This window comes from Miniopterus natalensis, chromosome 11 (genome assembly GCF_054644295.1).
Source record: "Miniopterus natalensis isolate mMinNat1 chromosome 11, mMinNat1.hap1, whole genome shotgun sequence".
Classification (NCBI taxonomy): domain Eukaryota; kingdom Metazoa; phylum Chordata; class Mammalia; order Chiroptera; family Miniopteridae; genus Miniopterus; species Miniopterus natalensis.
The window spans coordinates 41,216,838-41,244,211 of NC_142091.1; the positions used below are offsets into that span (position 1 = coordinate 41,216,838).

Below are 27,374 nucleotides of genomic sequence, written 5' to 3' on the forward strand. Positions count from 1 at the left end.
TCAGAAAGACCAGAGGCCATCTTCCTGGGCAATTCGCATCTGATACCTTCAAGACCTTTATTCTTGGGACTTTCTATCCTGAAACTTAGATGCTTTATTTTTAGAGATATTTTAACAGGTCATCTAAGTCATTTTTATTTTATCACCTGTGTTTAATATTTTTCCTAGTGACAGGATAATCAAGGATAGTGGCCATCATTTGATTGAGAACAGGAGGTTTATGAAGTCTGGATAGACAAAGCACCATCCTTCCCAGGCCCTCAAAGGAAACTCCACCTTGAGGTTCTGATACTGGAGTCTGCCCTAATTGTCTCTAAGTACTCATCCATTTCCTGTCTCTCACCCAGGACAATTTCCATTGGTGTTCCCTGACCAAGAGAGAACAGCCACTCCTTACCCAGGGGGAAGAGATACAGTTTCTGCAGCAGATCCATTTGAATGAGACAGACCCAGAGGCTGAGCCAATGCTGGCTATGCTCCACCACGCTCGCTGTGGGATAACTGATGTTGTTGACTCCTCTGAACGTTCCAGATGGAATAAGTACAATCTGACCTATAGGTACTTGTTAAGACCCTAAGGGATGAGTGAGGTGATTACCTCAAAGGATTTCCTACAGTGTCCCTCCTGGAGGTGCCTCTACTGTCTTCTGTTTTCCCTGTCTCTCCTAATGCCAAATTTCTCTTAGCGAAGGTGATTCTCCCAGTTCTCATTGTAGCTTCCTCAGATCATCTCTTTAGCAAAATGGAGCCTAATCACTATCCTTTGAACATGATCCCACTATTCTGTCTTTCTGTGGTGTGTGGGGGTGGTGGTGTTTATTGTGTATACTTTTGATATATTTTTGCTCCCTGTCTAGGTTACTCTATTAGGGATCCTAAGCATATTTGGATATATCCAAGGCAAAGCAATGCTAAGCTATATGAAATGGTGTACATTACAATTGAGAGCATGCTGATTATTTCCCTCCTCACACTCAGGCTTTCATTTACATAAGGATGATGTGGAGAATTTATTAAAATATCTAGAAATCCATGTTTTGCAGGTTTAATTCTTTGGGTTTCTGATCTGATTAGTCTAGGGTTTATCTATTTTACAGATGAGCAAAATGAAGCCCCAAAATATTCAGTGATTTGCCCTAGAGCAGAGTCACTCTTTTTTAAAGTTAGGTTAATTCCCCTACCTTTGAGTTACTCTACTTAAAATTTTCTTCTTTCAGTATTATCAATTATCCAAAAGACATGAATCCATCTACAGTGAATGACATTATACGTGACTCGGTATCCATCTGGAGCAATGTGACCTCCTTGATCTTCCAGCAAGTAGAGGGTGAAGATGCAGACATCAAGCTTTCTTTCTGGGAGTTGGGTAAGAAACTCCCAGAAAGAGAGGGAGGGTTTGGTGTCCTATATATAAAGGGCAAGTGTTCTCAATCTATAAACAAAAACCTAGTCCACCTAGTCCAATCTCTGGGAAAAAAAAAAAAAAATCAGGCAAAATCCTAATGGAAATAAATAAGTCAATAACACAGGAAAGACATTTTAGTGTAATGAAGCAGTAGGTAGGTGAGGGGATGCACTGTGGTTGTGAACAGATTAAGGGAGAGGGCATTGCACATTTTTCAAAGAAAGTTGTATAGCTTTCAAATCTGTTGAAATGCTTCTCAACATTGATCCAACCTATTTATAAAACCGTAGAGCCTAAGTTTCCTCCCCCTATTTCCCTCCATTTGGGGGGAGGTTTTTTGTGTCTAACATATAACTTTCAATCAGTCTTTGCCATCTTTCCCTTTTCTATTTTACCACAGAAGACAGGAAGTAGTTAGAATTTTAGCACCGCCCTATTCCTCTGCATAAATGATGCCTTAGTCCTCTCATACCTTAGCAATACCCAGTTGCATAGTACCCTAAGGCCCTGAGGCTTTCTAAGGCCATTCTTGCTCTTGACCTGACCCTTCAGTGTGACAATAGCTTCTGTCATTGTCCACAGACCATGGAGATGGTTGGCCCTTTGATGGGCCAGGTCGTATCTTAGCCCATGCCTTTTTACCAAATTCTGAAACTCCAGGAATTATCCACTTTGACAAGGGAGAATATTGGTCAACATCATACAAAGGTAAAGACCTTATGTGGTGGGAGTGCTAAAGCTGGGAGCCTGGGGGTTTGTATTGATGGTCTCCATTTGGGCCTGGGTTATAATAAAGAGAATAGAGGGAAAGTATCATAGTGGCCATGGTGGGGCAGAAAGATTTGGCTGGAGAATTGGGTCTCCTATTTGAGTGGGGGGAGGTGGGATCATTTCTGAGCAAAGATGCTCCTGTCATAAACACATTCACATTGTTTCTCTTTGCTTCCAATGATCAAATTTCTCCATGCTTTTCATTCCCTTTCAGTTTATCTATCTATATATTTTGCCATTTTTTTCCCCACTTAGATTCTTTCCCTCTCGCCTACCTTTCTTTTTCTTCACTCTAACATTTGTTCTTTCCTCCTTTTCTGTTCTCTTCTTTTTTTTCTCCCTTCTTTTTCACACACCAGTTTCTGCCTTCTCTATACATAGTTAAGTTTTATCTTTTTGTCTGTGCCTTTTCAGGATTTAATCTGCACCTGGTTGCCATTCATGAGCTGGGTCATTCTCTGGGCCTGTGGCACTCCATGAGTGAGAACTCCGTAATGTACCCCAGATATATGTATCGGAACCCTAGAACCTTCCGCCTTGATGTTGACGATATCCAAAAAATCCAGCAACTGTATGGTCTGTGCCCCCTGGAAGGGAGGGGATCTGGTGTCTGAACAGAAAAATCCACTTGAAGTTTACTAACTTTTCTGCCCTCATTAGGACAAAGATGTTCATCTGAAATGCCCTGAAGGTGGGAAAGAAAAATCATTTAACCTGGCATTTCAGTGGCTTCTTTGGAAGCTCAAAGAACTCAAAGCACTAAACCAGCCTTGGAGACTGCCTGAACTACCCATTGAAGAATGCAACCTAGTCAGGGCGGCTGAGTCAAAACACGTAACACTTCTGGGTCAGAATAAAGAAGGCTTTTAAGAGTAAAATTTTGGTCTTACAGTTTGGTATATCTCAGCATTTGGTATGTTCAATCACTCTAATGAGATGGGAGAGAAGAGAATAGCAGAGTGGAGAACTCAAGCAGAGATGGCCATGGAATGCTTGAATTAGCTGAAAAGATAAAAAATAAGATTGGGAATAGACCTTTTGAATACTATATGGGTAGAGTTTGAGGAATGATATTTAAACTGCAATGAAGATTGCAGCTATAGAGACCAACTGTCAGGATGGTGGCTTATCCATTCATTAGCTCTGAGACTTTGGGCAAGTTATTTAACCTCTTTGTGACTCAGTTTAACACTTGTTAAATAATTGTAATAACTTTATCTGCTGTCATGGTGCTAAATGACATAATCAATATCAACTCCTTTAATCATCGCCTAGCAATTTTTAGGTATTTTTAATACTGTATTGCAGTATTAGATAAAAAATATATTTTATTAAGTCTATATCCTACTGCCTTCATTTAGATAAATAAATCCTGAGTGAAGAGTATGGGTAGGACAGCAGTGTGTAATCAGACACATAGGAGAAGCCACAAGGAGGTGTACAAGGTATTAGACTGAGGGGCTATCTTACTCACCTGTCAAGACATAAGCACTTATTTTTCTGTTTTAGAATCAAGACAATGGCAAAATTTTTCTGACACTAGGGGTTGTTACACCTCACGCAATATTCCCTTGTAATAAAAACTCTGAAATGAGAAAATTGAGTTTTAAGTGGTAAACTCAAGACATCTCCCTAGGGAAGTGAAGCTGGTACAGTACACACATTATTTCACAAATGGGTAAAGAAAAATTGTACTAACACATTATTTCACAAATGGGTCAGGAAAGATTGTACTAACAGAGATATAAACAAGAGAAAAGAGCAAGTCATATAAAAAGAAAATGTCATGAAGGAACTATTATAATATCAGTGTTTTCATTACAAGAGAGAATATAGCTAAAATATTCAGATAAACCCACATGTTTGTTTTTGAAAATACAAAGAGTGTTTTGGAATGATTTCTGAAAAACTCAAGTTACTGTGCATAAAGTGATAATTTTTAGTTCCTAAGAGCAACTGGAAGAAAGTAGATGCAAGAGAAGACAGTAAAATTGGTGAGAATCCTTTGAATTATGGGACATGACATGACCAGGGTCTCTGTAATTTGCCTCAGTTTCAGAAGGCCATTTCCCTGCAGTCACAAGCTGGGAAGTGAATGCCTGACCATTTTCACCTGACACAGGGAAATTTTACTGAGTAATGCAGCAGAGCCTCGGTGTGTTGGCCAAGACTTTGTCTGGCTTATGCTGCAGTTCAGCTTTTCTCCTTGCCCAGTGCTGCTCTACCTCTTCTCCTCATAGGTGTTAGTTAATAACTAACAAATACTGAGCTCTCATAAGAACTTTAATGTCATAACTTGTGGCCCAACATTTGGATTTTTAAAGCTTGAGCTCTGAAGCTGCTTGCAAAGCATGGCTTTGTCCTTTTAGGCTCTAAAACCACCTGCAGAGCCAGCAGCCCCCCTCTGCTGATTATACTGTTTGATAGATTGTGCTTCTTTCATGGCTGATAAATAATACTTCCTGCTCTGTAACTGTGAAATAAAAACCCCACTTTTTTTTTTTTTTTACAGGCCTAGGCTGAAACTAGGACATTGATAAATGTTTAAATATATATTACTCATTGTTCTCACCTCACAACCCCACTTGCTTGACCAGTGATTCAGCCAACCATTGAAAGTTCAATTCTCCACCAGTCAGAAATGAATGATATAAGTTTATGGTCTTGTTTCTCCTAGCAACCATCTCTTCGATCATCAGCTCCTTACAACTTTGCCTTTTAAAAACTTGCTGCATCCCCTCCATCTTGGAACATGTTCTCTTTTCATACTGAGGGCTGCGTTTCCTGGTTCACATATCCATTATCTGAATAAACTCTCTTTTAATTTCTTAAAAACATCCTCTGTACTTTTGTTTAAAATAATTTGCATTCAAAATTCTGCCTTTGTTTCTACTTTAGAGAACCCAGCTTCTGACAATTGACTTTTTGAAAGGTCAATGACATTATTTATCCAATATATAACTGGTAAGTATAAAACCAACATTAATATGGAAAAGGCAATATCCGGACACTCCTGAAGACATTAAAAAATCATAAAAATACATAATGAGTAACTTTTAGCCAACAAATAGAAAAGTGTACAAATAAAATACATATTCTTAAACATAATTTATAAAAATAGGCAGAGAAGAGAGAATGCGTGTAGCTTTATAAATATTTAAAAATATAATCTATAATTACATCTCTCTGCTAGTAGTTTCAAAACTGATAAAGAAGAAAATCTGATTTGTTTTTTAACTGTTATCTTTTGAAACTATAATTAAAACTACCCTTGATAGCAATTTAATAAAGAAATCATGCCAATTACCTTCAAAGTTTTCCAGATGGAAAAAAAAGGAATATTTCTTAAGTTATTTTTGAGCTCTGCATAATGTTATAGCAAAACATGACAAAGATGGTGTAAGTAAGAAAAATTTCAGGCCAATGTCATTGATAAACATAGATGTAAAAATCCTAAACAAAATATTAACCAATTAAATCTGGCAATAAATAAGGAAAGTAAAATGACACATCTAACTTGGGTTTATTCCAAAACTGTAAAGTTGATATTAAAAATATATAAATATGATTTATCACAGTAATGGGATAATGGAAAACCAGGTGGATCATAAAAATTATTAACCTCAATGGACACAGAAAATAATTTTATAAAATTCAGCATCTATTCTTGATAAAACACTTATCAAGTGAACAATAAAAAGTAATTATGTTCTCTCATAAACTAAGAAAAATCCTTGTAGTTACAAAAAATCCTTGCAAGCCTACTGTTATGGTGAAAAGTTGAGAATATTACCTCTGAGATCTGAGAAGAGGAAGCAACATAACTGTCATCACTTCTGCCTAAAATTGCATCAGGTCTTAATCAGTGCAATAAATCAATTGTACTGTGAGGCTGACAGCTGGTTTCTCTCTCTCTGGTTCTTGTATGAATTCTAATTAGAAGACATTACATTCAGAATGACAGCACTCATAGTGATAATATTCAGAAGACTATAACCGATTCTTTGCCGCTTAAGGGGTACAGAGGATACAGCTGTTTACCTGAATGTACTGTTAAGTAAGTGACTACTGTCACTCTAACTTTCCTAGTTGTAGCTCTGATCCAGGCTGCTGTCAGAAAGTTCATGCTCCAGACTTTCTTTGCCAACACAGGTTAGCCACAAGAGAGCCACCCTCACAGCCTTAGGGTGAATTGGGAAAGGGCCAGTTAATGAGGAAACAGGCCATTCCTTGGTAAAAGTTCATAGTTTCCCCCCCAAAACATCTTTTTATTGAGAACTTCCATTTTTATCCTGTGTTCCTCCTCTGCCATCTCCCACTCACTCTCTCTGCTGGATTTTGGCCACGGGCACCTCATTCGTTTGTGTCCGCTGCAGTTGTAAGATGCACATTTGTTCATGGTGTTCTTCCTCATGCATGTTTTTTAAAGTACCTTCCTGAGAAGTTTTGCTCCTGTAGTTTTATTGGTTGTTATTCTAACACCTGAACACGAGGGTTCAGGTTGAAAGGTCCCCTCACATACTAGAAAATGTATGAGTTCTTTCTCATCAGTTCTCTGTTTGAAACAGCAAATGATTCTTGGGCTGCAGGCATCAGGGTGGTATCTGGGCTCTTCTAAGGGAGGGCTGTGCAGAAAGTGGAGCTGATTGGGCAGCATGCTGAGGATCTCCTTCTCCAGAAAGTGAGCACTCAGAAGTGGGCTGACACTCCGTTTTACTTTCTCTCTGCTTTCATGGGCCATCATAGTTTTGGTTCGAGCCTTGATGTTCTCTCAGCACTTCTTCAGCTGTCTGATATTTTGGCTGGCAGTGGTATTCTTGGGCAAGCACCTACCAGCATTGCCTGAGGGCAACAGTTCATGCACCGATGTTCTTGTATGCCGGCACGCACTTGCACTTTTCTACTAAAGCAAGCAGGATGATCTTGTCCAATTCTGAGAAGTTTTAAAATTTTGTTATTTTGCATTTTCCTCTCAATTTCTCCTGGCCCTTAGCTTCCCTGCAGTGGTTCCCCCTGGTTTTTGTCTTTTGTAATGCAAGTGTATGACAAACTTTGACTGCTAAGGCATCCTTTTCACAGAGGCATCCACTTGCCAGATGGCTATCTCAAACACAGTGTGAGCCGCACAACTAGATAAAGAGCCAGGCCATCTCTACCCCCCTAACCCCACCTCTTCTCCACCAGGCTCCTTAGATAACTGACCAATAAGTGACCATTTTGTTTTTTCTCTTCCCACACTTTAAACCCCCACTCTTTGTTTTAAATTCATCAATTAAGAGAGATTCCATAAAACCCTAGGCCCCATCTGATCCCAATAAAAGCAGAACCCGAAGCCTGTGACCCCTCCCCCTCTCCACCCACACTATGTGTGGCCCCAGGAGTGCCATATAATTTTCAGGACTTTAAATAATACTCTTTTTTTTTAATTCAAAGTCCCCCGATGGTTATTGCTGAAAAAATCTTGCAATCATAGGAAGAATCATGAGATCCAGTCCAGCCACACCACTGGTTATAGATATAGAGTGGCACACAACATCAATAAACATAGTAAAAGATATAGAGATTAGAAATAAGGGAGATAAAAGATGGCAATACTTATAGAGTTGTAATTGGTATAAATTAAGGCCTAAAGATTTTACAGATTACTTATTAAAAATAAGAGTAAGCTTAGCAGTTTTTCAGGAAAAAGACCAACTAAAAATTGATTTTATTTTTATATATCAAAGACTTAGATAAAGATAACTTATAAGTTCTATCTATATTAGCATAAATTAATATTAGATACCTAAAAATAAATCTAGTGAAAGATATATTATCTCTTAACAGAGATGTGAAATAAAATATTGAGAGGAAACTAAAGACCTTAATTAACTGAGGTCTGTGTAGTTGGAGTGAAAAATCTGGTAATCTAAAAATGTCAATTCTCCCAAGACTGATCTGTAGATTCTGTTTCATTCTCAATAAAAGTTTCAATATCTATCTTGATGGAAAATAAGTTGTTTCTAAAGTTTATAAATAAAATGCAAAGTGGGGGATAGTCAAGATTTAAGCTATGAAAAAAGAATGTATTGGGAGGCCATGTTCCATGCTAAGCACTGTGGAAATAGTGATGAACCAGATACTGGTTTTTGCCTTTACAGAGCTCAGTATGAAGACTTGAATCTTGTTACTGCTTAGTAAATGATTATTAAACACATAGCTAATGAACAACCCTGTTCAGGGAGAAGTGGTAAAGACCTTATAACAGAAGAACATGTCATCACACTTAAGTATCATTGTTCTGTATGAATGCCCCTAGTGAAGCTGAAATTTTAGTATTTCTGTGGGTTAGAGTGGTAATCATGAATTCACTCTCATATGCTCATTTAAGAAAACTATTACATTTGAAAGAAAAGACTGGGAGTGGTGGTAGAAGTAGAGACACATTTCTACACTTTCCAAGATCATAATCATATGTTCTTGGCACAGTTATGATTAAGGGATGTTTATATTAATTAAATCTCTGGGGATCCAGCAGACTGCGACACCAATCCTGAATCTTCTACCCAAGGAGAAACCAGGAGTATTTATAGAAATAGTAATTGTAGCATCTGCAATCAGTATAAATTTGACCTTCAGATAGAGATAGAACTCTACCCCAGTGAGAACTAAGAGAGGAAGAACTAAACACACAGAAATACAAAGAAAAAATCAAAGAAAGATAGAGGCAATAAAAGGACTGGAAAAAAATAGAGAGGTATATGGTGAAAAGACACAAGTTAAGGTAAAACAAAATAGAAAGAAATGGTAGCCAGGAGCAGAATATGAATATAAAGATATTCAGAAAGTAAATTAATGAGAAGGGGAGAGAGAGATAGAGAGAGAGACTGAGAGAAATGGAGAAATGACAAGCAAGTATGACTTTACAATGCAAGAAAATTTAGGCAGAGAAAGACAAAATAAAACTGGCTTATTTGGGAAACATACTACCAGTAACATGATTAAGCATTTGTGTTGATGTAATTGGCTTATGTGTAAATTTCAGGTAAGTGTTAATTTTTTAATTGCAAATAAATATTAAGTAGATTTTGGCATGTTTGTGTTAATATACAAGGGCAAAAGAGAGTAAAATCATTAGAACAATATACTATCTATGCAGGAGGGAAATTGGGTGTCATCCTCTTTAGAGGTAAACAATTTTGAAATGTATGAAATATCATAACATTCTACTCCAATCTTTCTCAACAATTTTAAGATAGCCTTATCAGTGGGAGATTGTCAATGCAAATCCATCTAAGTTCTTGTCAGAGATGACCAGATTTGCATGGTTCACACTTTTGTTCCAGAATTTGGTACTACTGGAAAATGTTTCTTACATGAGAACCATAAGAGGCACCTCCTTTCTCCCTCTGTGAGGTTAGAGGAAAGATGTATTGTATTCTGATTGTACTGCTTATGCTCACAAGGGATAACTTTGAGGGATAAAAAGAATAACAGAAGCTATTCCTCACTGTTTGCCAGGGTCACCATGGTGGTCTGGAATGCCAATGATACTATGGAACCCATATTTATTCTGAAAGGTTTCCCTGGCCTGGAGCATACTCATTCTTGGCTCTCAATTCTATTCTGCCTTGTGTTCTTGGGAGCATTTATTGGTAATGTTATCATTCTCTCTGTCATTTGGATTGAGTCCTCACTCCACCAGCCCATGTATTATTTCCTTTCCATCTTGGCACTAAATGACCTAGGTATGTCCCTGTCTACATTCCCCACTATACTTTCTGTGTTATGGCTGAATACTCGGGAGATCCAGGCAAGTGCTTGCTATGCTCAGCTCTTCTTCATCCACACATTCACATTCCTGGAATCATCAGTGCTGTTGGCCATGGCCTTCGACCGTTTTGTCGCTATCTGCCGTCCGTTGCACTACACCACCATCCTCACCAACCGTGCGATAGGCAAGATTGGTTTGGCCTGCTTGTTAAGGAGCATGGGAGTTGTCCTGCCCACGCCTTTGCTACTGAGCCAGTATCACTACTGCCGTGTCAATGTCCTCTCCCATCCCTTCTGTTTGCACCAGGATGTTCTGAAATTATCCTGTTCGGATGCCAGGGTCAACAGTATTTATGGACTGTGTATAGTCATCGCCACACTGGGTATAGATTCAGTCTTTATACTTCTTTCTTATGTCCTGATACTGAATGCTGTGCTGAGCATTGCATCTCCTGACGAGCGGCTAAAAGCACTCAACACATGTGTATCCCACATCTGTGTGGTGCTCATCTTCTTTGTGCCAGTTATTGGGGTGTCAATGGTCCATCGCTTTGGGAAGCATCTGTCTCCCATAGTCCACATCCTCATGGCTAACATCTACCTGCTCCTTCCCCCAGTGCTTAATCCTATTGTCTACAGCATCAGGACAAAACAGATTCGTCTAAGAATTCTCTGCAAGTTTGGGCTAGGAAGGAGGCTGTAAGTGAATCTATCTTCCAGTTTTCCCACTGAAGAATCCTGGGGCAGCTGTTGGAGCAGATGAGAAGTAAAATACTTGGGGCTTAATCATCTATTTAAATTCCTAATTCTTTCACTTCCTAGGTATGTGACTTCAGTTAATCATCAATCCTTATGAGGTTCAGGTTTTTCAGGGCCAAATTTCTATAAGCATGGCTTTTTCTATCCCAAAATTAATTATGAAACATAATAGACAATGTATGTAAAAGAGATTGCTTTGGGAAACTGTAAAATTTGTTAATATTATTAAATAACTAGTAGTAGTAATAATAGAAATGTTTTTCCTTATGAAATGCAACTGTGTTTATATAAGTTCTCTTGTTTATGATCTAACACCCAGAAATCAATCTTCCTCTCTCTCTCTTTTTCCAGTATGTTTGCCTATATTTTGTCTCTCCCGCCAAAATGTTATAACTGTTTGTGAAAATATTTCTGACTTCTTAGGGAAAGTTTGGAACTTGAGTTCCTGGCAGAACTTTGAACTGCTATTGTGGCTCTTGGCTATGAACTAAGTCTTCGCCTCATCACTGGGCAGTGATGTCCTGTCTTCCACTGCCACTATTGATCTACCTGCTCTTTTAACTTACCAGCAAATACTGAGGTAGAAACATGGGAATTGCTCAAGAAAACCTGACAGTGCAGCTCTAAACATCTGGGCAAATGTGCAGATTCCCTGTTCAGTATGACAGCACAGGATTTCATGTCTTAACCTGTGAGTGGGTTGGGAGTTGTGCACAATAACCACCCTCATATTTTAATAATATTTTCTACTCTTATTCTACATGCCTGTGTGGATCTTTAATATTGTCTCTTTCTCAGTTTTTTTATTGTAGATAACCCATTACTCTTTTCTTCTTTATTAAGATGACTTACACATGTGCTTTTATTGGTGATATTTTATTATTTTATACATATTTACTTTCTTCTCAGTTGTATCACAAACTTTTTGAGTATGGGGTTGTGGCTGCTACACTAACATCACTGTGGGGATGATCTCTCCCGACTATCATGAGTACTCAGAAAATAGTTGTAAGTATAACTCCTATTGCCTATTTACTCAGCTAGTAAAACTATACTGAGAAACATGAAATACAGATTGTAACAACTATTGCTTTTAATACTGTGGATATTTACAAAACAAAATGCAGGAGTCTTAATGTTAAAAAATTAGTGTTTAACAGTGGAGATACATATGTATAAAAATTAGTAAAATTAATAGATGTTAGCATTGAAATAAGTAAATAGTACAATATTGTTATTGAAGAGTGATCAATTTTAATTGAAGATTTAGAAATCAGGAATTGAAGTAGTTGACACTTTTAGTTTTGCCTTGTGAGTCAAATTAATTGGTACCAGTTGGACAAAGTGTGAAAGAAATTGGGGTGCTGAGGTTGGCTTGTATTGGCTTCTGACAGTCAATTGTGCATATCTTTTTCCAACTCCATGTTCTGTAATGTCACACTGGTAGTTGGAAATTGGATGGGAGTATTTACACAACAAAAACTGGTAAACACTAAATTCCAGGGCTTTAAGATTTTTTCCTCTAGAGTTGCTTGTTAAGCGTTTACCTGCACAGCCCTGGACAAGGTGTTCTAGGAAAAGGAGACAGCATGAGAAAACAGAGTATAGAAAGAACACGTGTCAGCAACATTTTCTCCAGTCTCCAGGAGAAACTTAAGACTTGCCCAAACTATCTCACATTATCTCAAAAGAGAAAGGACCCTCAAGTGGGTTGTGATGGACATGGACTTGCACTACCCAGATCATACTTCAATAAAGAACTTGTGAAAAAGATGAGGGGATTAAGAAGTACAAATTGATAGTTACAAAATAGTCACAGAAATGTAAAGTGCAGCATAGAGAATATAGTCAATCATATTGTAATAGCTATGTATGGTTCCAGATGGGTACTGGAAATATTGGGGGGGGAACACTTTGTAAAGTATATGATGGTCTAACCACTATGTTATACACATGAAACTAATACAAAATAATAGTGAATGTAAACTGTAATTGAAAAATAAAATTTAAAGTTTTTTTCAAGGAAGAAAAAAGAAATGTAGCCTAAGCTGCTGTGCTTTATTATCTGGTGATGGGATACAAGTTATGCTTGCCTCATAAAAATCATTAAGTGACCCTTTTAAAATATTCTCTAGAAATACATATGTAGGGTTTCTGTTATTCTTCAGTTAAAGGTTTCAAGTGATTCATTAAAGATGATATCTGGGCCTGGGGTTTTCTCTCTACAAACTTTAAAATAAGGTTTTCAAGAAAGATGTAAATTCCTGTTAATTTGCAGAACACTAGTTTCAGACGAGAATTTCTGAGCCATTGTCTCTTAAATATTGGCTCTGTTGTCCTTTTTCATCTCCACTACATGTGAGGACTTTTGAATATGTATCACGTGCCAATTACTTTCTGTTCTATTTGTCTGTTTGTTTTTTATTTTTTCATATTTTTTTTCAGGTGTCCCATTTTAGATATTAGCACAAGGTTATTTTAGTGAAGGCTTGTCTTTGTCCAAATAAAGTGCCTTGAGGAAAAGAGACATGATTTCTATTTCCCTGCTGCCTTGAACCCTGTGTCTATATTATGTCTCAATAAAGAAACTGATTCAGGAAAAAAAAAAAAAAAAGCAGCTGAACAACTAATGAGTTAAGAAATGGTCAGTGTTTGGATATAGAATTCAAATAATTTCCACTGGTCTAATGCCCAGGTTTCATTACCTTGGATGTCTTAGGCCATGACACTCCCCATTGTCAGCTTTCACACACCCTCTGAGTAAAGTCTGAGTCAGGCCCCATGATGAATTTGTGTTTCTCTGCAGATACCATGTTGAGAAAATGAGAGCTTTCTGGATTCCCCACCACACACACTGACATCATCCTAATTCTGCTCATCATGTGAATTAGTAATAGGATATTTAAGTCTGGATGGATACATTTAAATGGCTTTCTGTGGTAAAGAAATCTCACTTAAGAACGGGGGCATTGCCCTACTCATTCCCATCAGTCAACAAAGTCTGCAACATTTTATTTAAAAGAAAAATGAATGTGACTATGGTGTTTCTATGGTTAGGATTTGTAAAAAATAATGAGATTTAATGAGGTTTGGGAGAATGGTGTTATTTTGGAAAACTGGGAATACAAAATTAGTGATTAATCTTCAAGAGGAAAGAATGAGTATAGCAACTATTTAAATTAAGTCTTATTGAAATAGATGAAGGTGAAAAGACAGTAAAATATCATTAGACAGATTATCAATTGGTTTTCGTATTCATATTTTGCCTGGATTATTTCACCATTTTAGAAAAAAAATTATTCTTATTACTATTTCTTGACTAATAGAATATCAAGAGAGCTGAATCCCCCAAACCAAACTCATGTGATACAATGTATATTTTAGAATGTCAACAAATTAATGTGTGAAATGCAACTTTTCTAAACCAGATGCATACTTTTCAACGGATGAGAAAGTTTGCTTTCTGAAAATAAATATACATGAAAATACATATCATGGTTAAAAAGCCATCTGACACCATATATTTGATCTCCTTTACCCTTCACTACCATCCTAAACTCCCTTTCCTCTGGTAACCACCATACTATTGTCTGTATGAGTTTTTGTTTTTTTGCTTTTCTTGTTTGTTCATTTGTTGATTTCAGTTTTACATCCCAGATATGAGTGAAATCATATGGTCTCTAATTTTTCTGTCTGACTTATTTCACTTAGCATGATATTTTCAAGATCTATCCATGTTGTTGCAAATGGCCGTTATTTCATCTTTCCTTATGGCTGAGTAGTATTCCATTGTATATATATATGTACCATATTTTTATCTGACCATCTTTCACTGGACAATTCAGTTGTTTCCATGTCTTGGCCTCCATGAATAATGCTGTGTCATAAAGTTATACACTTAAAACACATATAATCTTCATATATAATCATATTAACCAATGTCACACCAATAAATTTAATTAAAAAAATAAAATAATATGCATTTGCCTCCACAATAAAAAAAGCCATCCGATACTAACACTCATAAGATCAGATCCAGATAAATTAGCTTTATGATTTAATTATTTAATGGCTATGAAATTTGACCTACTCATTAAAAATACTTGACAGGGTCTTTGAAATCAGTTTCAGTTCAGGGCATAAAATACAGGGTCACAGAATTGGTAGACTGGCAGAATACTAGGAATAACTAACTTAATAACAAATCTGTATCAAAGGATCAGGGAATCAATTTTTGATTATCTGCTATTAAGTATTTAATATGTTTTAAATAATTTATATATGTTTTAAATAATTTATATATATTAACTCATTGAACATTTAAAAAACATAGGAGACAGATAAAATTATTATGAACTCATTGTATACATGAGGAAACAGGCAAAAAGGTTGAGTAACAGTGTTCCCAAAGTTACGTGGTCAACAAATGCCAGAACAGGAATTCAAAGACAAGGACCTCTGGATTTACAGTCCGTGTGCTTTACTGTCATGGTTATAGAGAGCCCATGTTCTTTGCCTTAATGTCACCCTGAGACTTATACACAGAATTTTGAGTTTGAGTTTTGTTTTGTTCCCTTTCTCCATCCCATCACTTCCTATAACCCCTTCCCTCTTTCCCCCAGCTTAAAACAAATTTTCTCTACCCTGTCACTATTAACATTTGGACTGAATAATTCTTTGTTGTGGGAACTGTGTGCTCATTGTAAGATGTTTAGGAGCATCCCTAGTATCTACAAACTAGATACCCTTAACATTTCCCTAGTTGTGAGACCTAAAAATGTCCCCAGACATTGTCAAATATCCTGTTAGGAAAAATTTTCTTCTTGTTGAGAATTACTGTCTTAAATTAAAGACTCTCTCAACTCCTATTTCCTAAATGGAGTTTTGCTGAACACAAATTTCAAAAGTCAATAAATGCTCTCTGGATAAAACATGTCTGGAAATGTCTGGAACATTAGAGTGCAATATAGATGTTTACACACAATGGTATTGCAATGTAGAGTTTGTCCCAAACATAATTGACCAAGGCTCACCTTGTATGTTAGGCCATTAATTCTATTTGAATAGTGGCCTATTGTACATTTTAGGAAAATCTGATATAGGTAGTATAAATAATTAACATTATTGAGAAGCTAGTAACTGCTGCCTCTGGTTTTTCAGAGCACAGACTTTTTATTGTACAGTATTCTGACTGATTGAGCCATTAGTTTTCTCCATCAGATTATCTCAGAGACACTTCTCAGTTATTGCCACATCTGGACACCCAGCTGGAGAATTTGGCATGATCATCTCCTTCCCTTGAGCAAGAGACAAAGCTCACTGGCAGTGGCATCATTTTTCTTCCCTGGAGGTTGCATTAAGAAAAAAAAAGGTCCTAAGAGAATGCATGAATCCAGAGGGGTTGCTGAGTTTAGAGTAGTTAAAGCACAGAGTATAGTGCTGATGAAGCTCATCGCTGGGTAGAGTCAAGGATGTTGAACCCCAAAATATCTTATTTTGGCTCTGGAGCTGCTGAAGGAAAAGTTGATGCTTCTTAGGAAATCTATGCTTCCGTGAAGAACTATCTGCCTTAAAATCCAAGGTGGTTTATTTTTATTATTATTCTTCTCTTATGCCCATCTTCAGTGGCTCTCTCTACCTACAAGAAGCCCCTAGACCTGGCTTATCAACCTGTAGCAGGATGAACGGCTGTGCACACCTGAGCGCTCAGGTGTGCTTAAGGGAGGGCTTCTGAGTTGAGAAGAATGGGTAAGAGATTAGTACCTGTTTGAAGAATCCAGGAAATAGAAGGCTGACCAAGTGAAATTAATCAAGTGAAATTACTGATTTGGGGTAAGTCAGAGGTACAGGTTGCCATTCCCCCAGAGGAACCAGATTATATCCTCAAAGTCTGCTCAAAAGGGCTTTGGGATGGAATGCCATTAAAATTCGCCTCCAGATATAGATACTATAAATGGTGGGTTCATGCACTGAAATCTCTGGTCTCTCAAAACATTGCTATTTGATATTAACTAAAAATTATAAGGTGAAAAACAATGATGATGATGATATGATGATCTGAGTACCTCCTCTATTTCACCTTCATTCATATCATATACACCTGGCAATATTATGAGCCATAAAAGGAATTAGGCAAAATAATTCTCAAGAGAAGTACTGAGGGGTAACATCTTTACAAGTGATAGCTTGGGCACTGTAGGCCACAGCTGCCCTTGGGTCACTCTTGTGTGACTGATACGTTTAAGAATGAGGCTACTTTATCATGTCCATTAAGATTTGCTTTACTTAAGCCCAATGTACCTCCTAGGTCTCAGACTCTGTGCCGAGCTCTTTAGATACATTTTCTTGAATCTCTTAAATATTACATAAGGTAATGAAGTTTCCAGCCTTTTATGTTCAAAGAAGTTTAGTAATCTATTTAAAATGATAAAAGTAATGAATGACATTTGTCATCGGGCTTTCTCTGACTCTAGAGAAGTAGGCACTGAGAGCAGGATGCTTGTGTCTATATCCAACAGACCTATGTAGGGGAGGTGAATTAGAAATATCCTAAGTGAGAGATTTTTCTACAAAGAAGTAGGCGAGAGTGATCTAAGAGGGAAGAGCTGGCATACCCGGGCAGGATGGAGTCTCTGAAGACATTGAAAGATTTGAGGAAGGGTATCAAAGAAGAAAATAATTGTGTGTAAGTGCCAAATTGATTGTTCAGTGATGTTAAATGAGCTGAGGAGAAGTTTGTGATATAAAAAGCTAGAATAGTGAGGGAGGTGTATAAAGAGCAGTATTGCCTAATATGCTATAACTAGTATAATATATAAATCACAGGATGAAAATATGTAAAGCAATTCCTCTTTTCATTGTATTTGCTTTTAGAAAGGGAGGAAAGTGGTGTCAGAGTTAAAAAGTTCCTGTGACCCCTGTAGGATGGTAGGGAATTAGTTTAATCTGTCTGAGGTAACCATAAACTATAAGTGTATTAGTGGAGCAGGATAGATTGGGAGAGAGATAAATTTTGGAAAAAACACTGGCATCAAATACACTAAATGAACATTTTTTTATTGCTATTTGGTGCCCAGAGTAACTGAAATTGGTTGGCCGCTATGTTGCTAAGTAATTGAAGTTCTAGGGGCCCTAATATAATGCTTCATTATTTTTCAGTCCTTAGTAAACTCTGCCTCTTATGTTCCCTACAGCACATTCCATCGACTTAGTGCCTCAGCCCTGAGCACTAAAGCTGTTACACTCTTCCTATAACATTGCCATGTGTTCTTTTTTGTTGTTTTGATTTTTTTTCTATAGGTTTTTTCTCTCTATTTTCTATTAGGCATCTTTCCAAATTCTCTGACTAGGAGTAATTCCCTTTTGACAACACTTTATGGAACCAAACATACCACTATGTCTTGACACACATTTCAAATTTATCCTAACCAAACTGAATTGATCTTGCCCTCTCATTTCACCAACTTTTCAATTTATGTTTGTTTGTATCAATTAATGACACCAAAATCTACCAAATAAGTGAACTTGTCCTGGGTTTCTTTCTTTTTCTCATTCTTAACATATGATCATCTACCAATATTTTACTTTTTCTCCTTATAAATTTTTATATCTATTTATCCTTTATCATCCTTACTGTTACATTTCACTTTTATCCACTTTTTTTAAAAATCACTACAATAGCCTTCTAAAGGACTTCCCTGCTTCTTTTTTGTCAGCATGTAGACTGTTCTTAACATTTGTTCTAGTTCGACACTGATATAATATAAATTTGGTCAAATGGTTTTACAAAATGACAACTTGTATCTTCTATGATTAAGTCCAAACTCTATATTTATGCACACTTTCCTTCATAAATTCTGGTCCATTCCAGTTCAGTCTTAGCTCCATAACCCTCTGAAAAGCCACTCTGTCCTGTAGCTTTTCTCAATTATGTTTACTTACATTTGTAATAATAACACCTTTTTGCATTTACACTGGTGGCAGTCAGCACAGAATGTTTAACACAGCCCTCTGTTCCCATCTAACTCATATTTGTCATTCAAGAACCTAATTCAAGAATTGCCTTCAATAAATCTTCCCTGACCTCCCTGGGTCAGGATAGTTTCCTGGTATTAAACTAACAGTTTGTTTTCATTTTAGCCCTCTCTGTCCACTAGGGTGTAAGTATTTGAAGGCATGTTTTATATATTTCTCTATATTTTAGCACAACCCAATTTCCTTTTATAAAATATGTTCTCAATAAATGTGCAATGATAAAATAATTAATTCATAAAATAATAAATGCAGGTAGTAATTTGTATATAATGAGCAGAAGAGTGATTGAAACAGCAAACACATGCATCATTTTTGCAACATTGACTTTTACCCTAATTGTTCTATGTTTTTTTCTCCCCACCTAGACTGAAGGTTCTTCCATCTGCACAATGTCTGTCTTCAACAGCTCTGCTCTATACCCTCACTTCCTTCTGACAGGTTTCTCAGGCCTTGAAAGCAGATATAGCTTGATTTCCCTCCCCATCTTCTTTGTTTATGCCACCTCAGTTGCAGGGAACATTACTATCCTATTTATCATCAGAACTGAGCCTTCCCTCCACCAACCAATGTACTACTTTCTGTCAATGTTGGCTCTTACTGACCTGGGCCTATCCACTACAACCTTGCCTACCATGTTCAGTGTCTTCTGGTTCCATGCCCGGGAGATCTCCTTCAACGCTTGTCTGGCCCAGATGTATTTTATTCATGTTTTCTCAATTACTGAGTCAGCTGTGCTGTTAGCCATGGCCTTTGACCGCTTTGTAGCCATCCGAGTGCCCCTGCGCTACTCAGCCATTCTAACCAATGGGGTAATCATTGGAATTGGGTTGGCAATTGCTGGAAGGGCCTTGATTCTTGTCTTTCCAGCTTCCTTCCTCCTAAAGAGGCTTGAATATCATCAGGTCAATATTCTCTCCTACCCTTTCTGCCTGCACCAGGACCTCATAAAGACAACTGTATCCAGCCGTCGAGTCAGCAGCCTCTATGGCCTCATGGTGGTCATCTGCTCCATGGGACTCGATTCAGTGCTCCTCCTCTTCTCCTACACCCTCATCCTTGGCACAGTGTTGAGGATAGCCTCCAAAACAGAGAGGGTAAAAGCCTTCAACACCTGCGTGTCCCATATCTGTGCTGTACTCACCTTCTATACGCCAATGATTGGGCTATCTATGATCCGTCGCTATGGGCAGAATGCTTCTCCAATTGTCCATGTGCTCATGGCCAATGTCTACTTGCTGGTTCCACCCCTCATGAACCCCATTGTCTACAGTGTCAAAACCAAGCAGATTCGTGACAGAATCCTCAAGAAATTCAAACAACAGAAAGTTTAGGTAAAAGAGACTCTAAAACACAACTTTCTTGCCCCTTCCCTTTATATTTACGAGAGGACTTCATACTAACATAGAATTTTGAATTTAATATTACTGATAATATTTTGCCTTTAAGAAACTAGATACAAACTTCAATAATAGTAAACCTTATCTTTTCAGTATAGAGAATAAAGGCATGGTTTTGTTTTATATTCACATTGACCTAGGTTAGGTCATTCTTAGAACTCTGACCTTCCTCTTCATGATCAGCAGTAAGTGAAACTGAGCCATCAAATCGACTATTGAGTGGTTATTCACTGTACCTTGTCCTCGATTCCTAGAGAAAATTTAGATTTCAAGAGGACTCTGGGTTTAATATAGACTCTTTAGTCAAGAGCAACAATACTGCCCCACAAAACTGACCTTAATATGAAAGTATATTTTAAGCTTTCTTCAAAAGAATCTTCTGTTTAGGACAGAAAATTGTTTTCAGGAGGAAGGACTTCTATCAAGAGAAAATGACAAACGAATGAATTTCAGCACACTTTGAGAAGTATAAAAGCAAGACAACTTGGCCCAAATTATGCAACTGATTTGGGTGGCTTTCGAATGACCCAGAAACCATGATGTTTCTGTGTTTAGGAATCTACAGAGGCCTTTATATTCTGAGTAGGTAGACACCTCTGAGATGTAGAGTTCATCCATTCTGATCTGCTTTTAATCTGTCAGTTACTGAAAGAGAGATATTAAAACCTCCAAATGTCATAGTAAATGTGTCTGTTTCTCCTGGTTATGATAACAGTTTTACCCCAAGTCTTTTGATGTTCTTTTGTTAGGTGGTAGATATTAAGATTTGTTATGTCTTCTTGGAAATTACTTCATCAAAATGTAATTCTCTTCTTTATCTTTGGTAGTTTTTCTCAGTTTAAAATATGTCTTTTCTGAAGTCAATATAGCTTGCCTAGCTTTCTTTTGATTAATGTTATCATGGTGTATCCGTTTTCTTTACCTAAAAATATATAATTTTAGGGTCTTAGTTTGCTAAGTACTTTTTAATTTTTTAAAAATTTTAACAACTTCTGGGATACAATTTACATTCCATACAACATCTATTTAAAATACATTAATGTTTTAAAATATATTAACAGATATATGTAATGTCAATCCGTTTTTATCATCTCAGAAAGAAATCTCAGACTCTTTAGCTATCACCTCCACCCCATGCACTTCACCTAGTCCTAAGGAACCACTATTCTACTTTCTGGCTCAATAGATTTCCCTATTTTGGACTTTCATATGAATGCAATAATAAAATGTGTGGTATTTTGTGGCTGATTTCTTACACTTGGCATACTTATGTAGCAAGTATCAGTACATCAGTCCTTTTTATGACTGAGTAATATTTCATTTTATGGTGTTATATGAATGGATTAAAAATGGACCCTGTGTATTGACTTGTATATTTTCACAGCCTATATTTCATAGCAGGTAGGTCCTTCAGCTCAAGCCCACCAGCAGCAAATGAAAATTCTTACACATCCAATTGCTTTAATTACATCCCAAAGAAATACAATTATAACCATATAGAGACTGCCTTATTTGCATACCTCACAAAACTTTACCAAACTTCTGCTAGCTATAGATAAGACAAACCCTAGGCTTATGAAAGACTCCAAACCACTACTGCCCTTCAGAGCTTTCTGAAAGATATTATTAGGAAACATATACCCTCTCCCCCTTGCCCCAGTAGTTCCCTTGCCCTTTTCTTTTGGGGTGATGGCCCTGACCACCTTCCCTGGAAAGTCTCCTGATGCATGGAACTTTCCCTGTTCCACGGGAACCATATAGCCTGTTCGAGTACTGCCCAAGAAAGCTCATTGTATGCTACTGCCATCTTACGGTGAAGCCTTTTCTTTGATCACTTCCCAAACCCACTGAATTATTATAGAATGGCTGGAATCCCAAGATTTCCACTAACCAAAGGGCTAAACAATGACTAAACAAATATCAATTGCAGAAGGGTCTTCTGATACCCACATCCTGATTCCATCACACTCCTTCAATATCAATCTTTAATACCTCTGAAGTGAAACCTCTACCTTCTTCCTCACTGGGATCCCAAGAATGGAACATGCTCACATTTGCGTCTCCATTCCCATTTGCCTCATGTACCTCATTGACATCCTGGGGAACTGCATCATCTTTTTCCCCTCATAAAAACAGAGACCTCTCTGTATCAGCCTATGTACTCTTTCCTCTGGATGCTAGCCTTTTCTCACCCCAGACTGTTCATCTCTTTGCTTCCAACCATGCTGGGAATATTCTTTTTCAATGCCCCTGGAATTTCCCCTGATGCCTACTTTGCACAGAGGTTTTCATTCATGGATTCTCAGCTATGGGTTCATCAGTTCTTAACATGTCCATCAATCACTTTATAGCCATTTTCAACCTGCTGAGATACACCTCTGTCCTAATCAATGCATCATTAAATTGGCCTTGTATTTGCTATAAAAGTATCTTATTGTTCTTTGCCAATCCCTTTGTTCTAAAGAGGCTGAAATTCTCTACAAAAAGCCTTCTATCTCACCCCTACTGCCTCCACCAGGATGTCATGAAGCTGGCCTGTTCTGACAACAGAGTCAATATCATGTATTGAACTGTTTGTGGCCTCTAACAGCTATTTTAGAGTTGGTGTGCATATCTGTGTCTTACATGCTGATCCTGAAAATTGTTCTGTGCATCACCTCACACAAGGGCCACCTCAGGTTCTTCAACACTTGCATCTTCCACATTTGTGCTGTGCTCATCTTCTGTGTGCCTATCATCACAATGTCTATTATTTACTGCTTTAACAAAACTGTTTCTTCAGTTAGTAGGGTCATGATAGCTGATGCTCTCCTTTGATTTCCATGCCAATAAATTCCATTGTATACTATATGAAGAGTCAAAAGATTAGGAATCTGACCCTTAAAAATTTATGTAAGAAACAAAGTTGCTGGGAAATTTCAGCCATAATAAATGCCCAGCTCACTTGGCAATTTCTGAACAAAAGTAGGGATTCAAAAATGACAATGAAGTAATAGAGATTGAATACAAGAATATGCTGCATATACTCAGTAAGTCCTTCAAAATTTAGTTCATTAATTAATTTAGAAGTAACGACATTCTAGATTGGATGCCTTGAGAGTTAGGTTTGGAGTAATGTTATACTTGCAGCTATGTTTCCTGACTCCTCTCTCATTTTTACCTCTCTACTCAACTTACCCACGAGCTCTATACACATATCAACATCAGCTTTAGCAGCACAACCCTCATTATGATTACAGACTATTTTAATGTATTTGATTTTTTAAATGCTCAATTTGAAATAAACAACCATGGCTCTAATTAACTCAGGCAAAAACAGCTGTCATTGAAGTGTGCTGAAAGATTAAGTTCATGCCTACAACCAGACACAGAGTGACCATCTCCTTCTTAAACACCTATTGTGCATGCATTTGTTTGTGAATTTCATCAGCAGTTCAAATAACCGATAAATGCCCCTGTCCTCCAGTATTGTAAAGTATACTTGGAGATATGAGACTCACATGTGCAAGACAATTAAAATTAAATGCAAAAATAATTGAAAAGAAAATATTTCAGTCATTTATATTTTCAAGTTTCTGCAATAAATTCAGGAAATTCCATCCATTGATATGTATAAGAGCTGTTGGACTAACTATGCTTTGTTATTGGGGACCAAGTTTGTTTTAATATTTGTTCTTGAGATTCCATGCCTCATTTTGCTCTTCCTAAAGTTAACTTCTTTTGTGGATCTAAGATACCATCTTTTAGCAGCTCTCAAGATTAGGTGTACCCAAGTTCACACTCACAGAGGAAGTGATCAATACAGACAAGAAGTAATACCACTGCCTTCTTTTGCACTCTGCTAAAATACTAACTAATCATTAAAAGGTATTTTTATGCTTTTTTTCATTTATAAGAATGATTCATATCTTCTCCTATTCCAGCCAAATCCAGAATGCCCCATGAAAATAAAACCATGTTCTATGTATCCACATATTTTTTAGGCACCCCAAGGCTTGAGACTACTCATGCCTAGATTTCCTTGCCTTTATGTTATGTTTACATTGTGACTCTAATTTGCATTATAACAATTTTGATAGTTGTATGAACAGAGAACACCCTCTTGTATCCAATAATCTTCCTGGACTTTCTAACAGTTATATCTGGCCCTGTTCACATTCTTGTCATCATATATGTTGACAACCCTCAGGTTTAATGCTCGCAAGAGTGGCTTTGCTACCTGTGTAGCCCAGATGTTTCTCATATACACCTTCACAGGAATGGAATCTACTGTCCTGTCCATGACCTTTGACTGCTATGACATCCTGGGGGCTGTCAGGAATTGGACTGGGAAGTGTACTGAGTAAGTCGTGCTCACACTGTCCATGACCTACCTAATTCACCATCTGCCCTTTTGTGATGCCTGCATTATTGCCTATATCAACTGTGAGCACATGGGCATTGCCAAGTTGGTTTGTGCCAACATTTGACTCAATACCATCTAGGGTCTCTTTGTTCCTTCCTTCCTTGTCCTAGTCCTGGTACTGGTTGGATCTTCCATGGCTACATCGTCAGTGCTGTATTCTGCTTCAGATCCCAAAATGCTTGTCACAAGACACAGCACTTGTGGCTCCCATGCTGCCATCATGTTTGTGTTCTATATCCCCTTTCTTTTCTCTTTCATTTGTTACAAATACACTGTATAGTTGTAAGTTGTTTCTAAGAGGGGGAAAATTGCAGGGTATATGGGAATTCTGTACTGTCTTCCAGTTATTGTATAGATCTAAAGTTTTAAGAAATTAAGTTTATCTAAAAAGTAAAAATAAAAATATCACAGGATTTAGAAATTTCAAGTTCTTTTGATGATGAACAAGTAATTTGGTCAACATTCTCTTAGAACAACTAAAACAGCTGTGTAACATATTAGAAATTAAAATCACATTTGAAAGAATCAGAGAGTTCTCAAGGCTGTCAAGGTATTACAAGACCAAGGTAAAAGAGGAAACAGAACCTAAAAGGAAGGCATGGCATTTGTGGTCACTTTTTCTCTAAAACCACCAATTGGCTCTTGTGTAAGATAACTAAGAAGGTGAGTTACATTTGTTTTGCCAATTGGGCAATATTTTACTGGAGTTCAGAATTTAGGGTACTTTAACATGGGCCTAGTTAATGCCAAGCAGTGATTTCTACTTCTTCGTGAGCTTTTTATGTGTAATAAAGTAAGAAAAAAAAGATAATGATAAATACCAAAGTCAAGATAGTAGTTATATTTGATGAGGAAGCAAGAAATGAGCCTACAGCATACTTCAATTTTAATCCATGTTTTATTATTTGTACCAAACCGTGAGTGCACAACTTTTTATTTATATTATTTCCTTGTTTAAAATATTTTATAATGAAAATTATTGGATGCAAACATAGAGAAGCCTGGTTATTTATAAATCGGATAGATACTGAAGATTATGAAAGCTCTGCTATGTTAAATGGAGAAGGTAACAGAGAATTACTTGGTGGCACCTTAAACTGCATTTGGCAGATCAAGCCTATTTTTAATCCTATGAAAACACATTAGGGACTTATTTTGAAATAAAATAAATGGGCATTATCCACAAAGCTAGTGGTATTTTCTGTTTATAATGAACATTTATTAAATACTTATTTTGTGAATTACATAGTACCAGGCAAACTATATGTTCTCTCTTATTTAAAAGCTTTACATAAACAACTTGAAGTATATACTATTTTATTTCCCCTTTTCTGCATAAGAATATTAAATCTTAATGAGATTAAATGGCTTGCTCAAAATAACACAAGTAGTAAGTGGATGAGCCATCTTGGGGATACAGGCAATTACAACCTACTGTGTTTGGGCTCAATCGAATTAGTATACTGCTTGGAGGGGGTTACGACTTCTGATTTGTGTAATGGCTAGCAATGTAATTGGTTCACATAGGCTCGGGTCACATCACTGATTCTGAATAGTTGGTCTCCTTATCCCTAGAGGAGAGCAGACACCCTGGTGGATGACCTCTGGGCTCTCTTGTCCTTCACAAATATGGCTTTAGGGAATTCATCAGTCTTTCCTTTGGGGAGCAACATATAAAGCATAAAAAGTCAATGTCCCATTTGGGTACACAGGCTCAGAATTGCCCATGGCACACAGTTTGGTAAGTCTACTACCTCTTTTTCCAGCCCATGGATAGGATGGCAGGTAGCAGAGAAGAAAGGAGAAAAGATAGGAGTGTCATAAAGATGAGGAGAGCAGAGGAACTGAGATTGAGTTCATGACATGAAGGAAGTTTTTTTTGTTTTTGTTTTTTTAATATATTTTATTGGTTTCAGAGAGAGGAAAGGAGAGGGAGAGAGATAGAAACATCAATGATGAGAATCATTGATCAGCTGCCTCCTGCACGCCCCCTACTGGGAGTCGAGCCCTCAACCCAGACATGTGCCTTGACTGGGAACTGAACAGTCACCTCCTGGATCCTAGGTCAATGTTCAACAGCTGAGCCACACCCTGCTGGGCAAGTAAGTTTTATCTTTACATATAATAGCAAAAAGATCAGATAACTCTTGCTTGCATATTTATTTTTGCAATCATTATAAGGTCAGATGTCTCAAGTTGGGAGATTTATTCATTGTTTCCTAGCAGTGTGAAGTACAAAAATAAAATAAAATAAATAAAATAAAATAAAATAAATAAAATAAAATAAAATAAAATAAAAAAGTAAAATAAAATAAAATAAAATAAAGTAAAATAAAATAAAATAAACTGTAAATGTGTCCTCTCACATCCCAAGGCTAGGGCATTTACAAGTAAAATATGTTAAAAAACAACAACAATAGAAATAGTCTAATGCATTTCTGAGCATTGCTTTGTTCAGTGCAGGTCAAAAATCAGCTCATACTGAAAAATAATACTATACTGTATAAATTGATTACAGTGTATGTGAACCCTGGGGGAAAAACAAACATGCTCTCTCTCCAGAAGTCACAAGATTTTGCTAATGTACCATTGTAGTGTTGACACATATAACCTATCTCTTAGGGTCCAGGATTTACAGTGTCTAGTGCCTTGGAAGGATACATACTGGTATATTGGAAAGATGAGCCATTTTCTGGAACAGTAAAGAATTACCTTCTTTATCAGCTGAAATTTCCAAGGTAAGCACTAAGCCATGGGCCCTCTTCATCAACTATCACCAATCTTCCAAGTCTTAAGACCCTTTTAGAATACACCCTATCTTATTTAAGACATTTTATTTTTAACAAAGAAA

At 37.1% G+C, this 27,374-nt stretch overlaps 3 protein-coding genes and 2 pseudogenes across 3 annotated transcripts; 4 read left to right on the plus strand and 1 right to left on the minus strand.

The window, feature by feature from the left end:
* The first annotated feature begins 374 nt into the window (after positions 1–374).
* On the plus strand, positions 375–2,865 carry MMP26 (matrix metallopeptidase 26). Its single transcript, XM_016214958.2, has 5 exons — positions 375–559; positions 1,218–1,366; positions 1,988–2,113; positions 2,591–2,752; positions 2,837–2,865. Exons 1-5 carry the CDS (start codon positions 465–467, stop codon positions 2,863–2,865), a joined length of 561 nt encoding a protein of 186 aa, XP_016070444.2. The 5' UTR covers positions 375–464.
* Positions 2,866–6,261: 3,396 nt separating this feature from the next.
* On the minus strand, positions 6,262–7,141 carry LOC107538642 (myb/SANT-like DNA-binding domain-containing protein 3 pseudogene; annotated as a pseudogene).
* Positions 7,142–9,671: 2,530 nt separating this feature from the next.
* LOC107538692 (olfactory receptor 51L1-like) lies at positions 9,672–10,631 on the plus strand. The gene has a single exon (XM_016215013.2). It carries the CDS (start codon positions 9,684–9,686, stop codon positions 10,629–10,631), a length of 948 nt encoding a protein of 315 aa, XP_016070499.2. The 5' UTR covers positions 9,672–9,683.
* Positions 10,632–19,110: 8,479 nt separating this feature from the next.
* LOC107538703 (olfactory receptor 51G2-like) lies at positions 19,111–20,052 on the plus strand. The gene has a single exon (XM_016215026.2). It carries the CDS (start codon positions 19,111–19,113, stop codon positions 20,050–20,052), a length of 942 nt encoding a protein of 313 aa, XP_016070512.2.
* A 2,047-nt stretch (positions 20,053–22,099) lies between these two features.
* LOC148091984 (olfactory receptor 51A4-like) lies at positions 22,100–23,111 on the plus strand (annotated as a pseudogene).
* The last annotated feature ends 4,263 nt before the right edge of the window (positions 23,112–27,374 follow it).

Bases quoted from the DNA above. Each gene is read 5' to 3' on its own strand.
- MMP26 (XM_016214958.2), top strand. From the start codon at position 465: ATGCTGGCTATGCTCCACCACGCTCGCTGTGGGATAACTGATGTTGTT. The intron at 560-1,217 runs GTACTTGTTAAG...TTCTTCTTTCAG, and splicing joins AAGTACAATCTGACCTATAG to TATTATCAATTATCCAAAAG. The intron at 1,367-1,987 runs GTAAGAAACTCC...CATTGTCCACAG, and splicing joins GCTTTCTTTCTGGGAGTTGG to ACCATGGAGATGGTTGGCCC.
- LOC107538692 (XM_016215013.2), top strand. From the start codon at position 9,684: ATGGTGGTCTGGAATGCCAATGATACTATGGAACCCATATTTATTCTG.
- LOC107538703 (XM_016215026.2), top strand. From the start codon at position 19,111: ATGTCTGTCTTCAACAGCTCTGCTCTATACCCTCACTTCCTTCTGACA.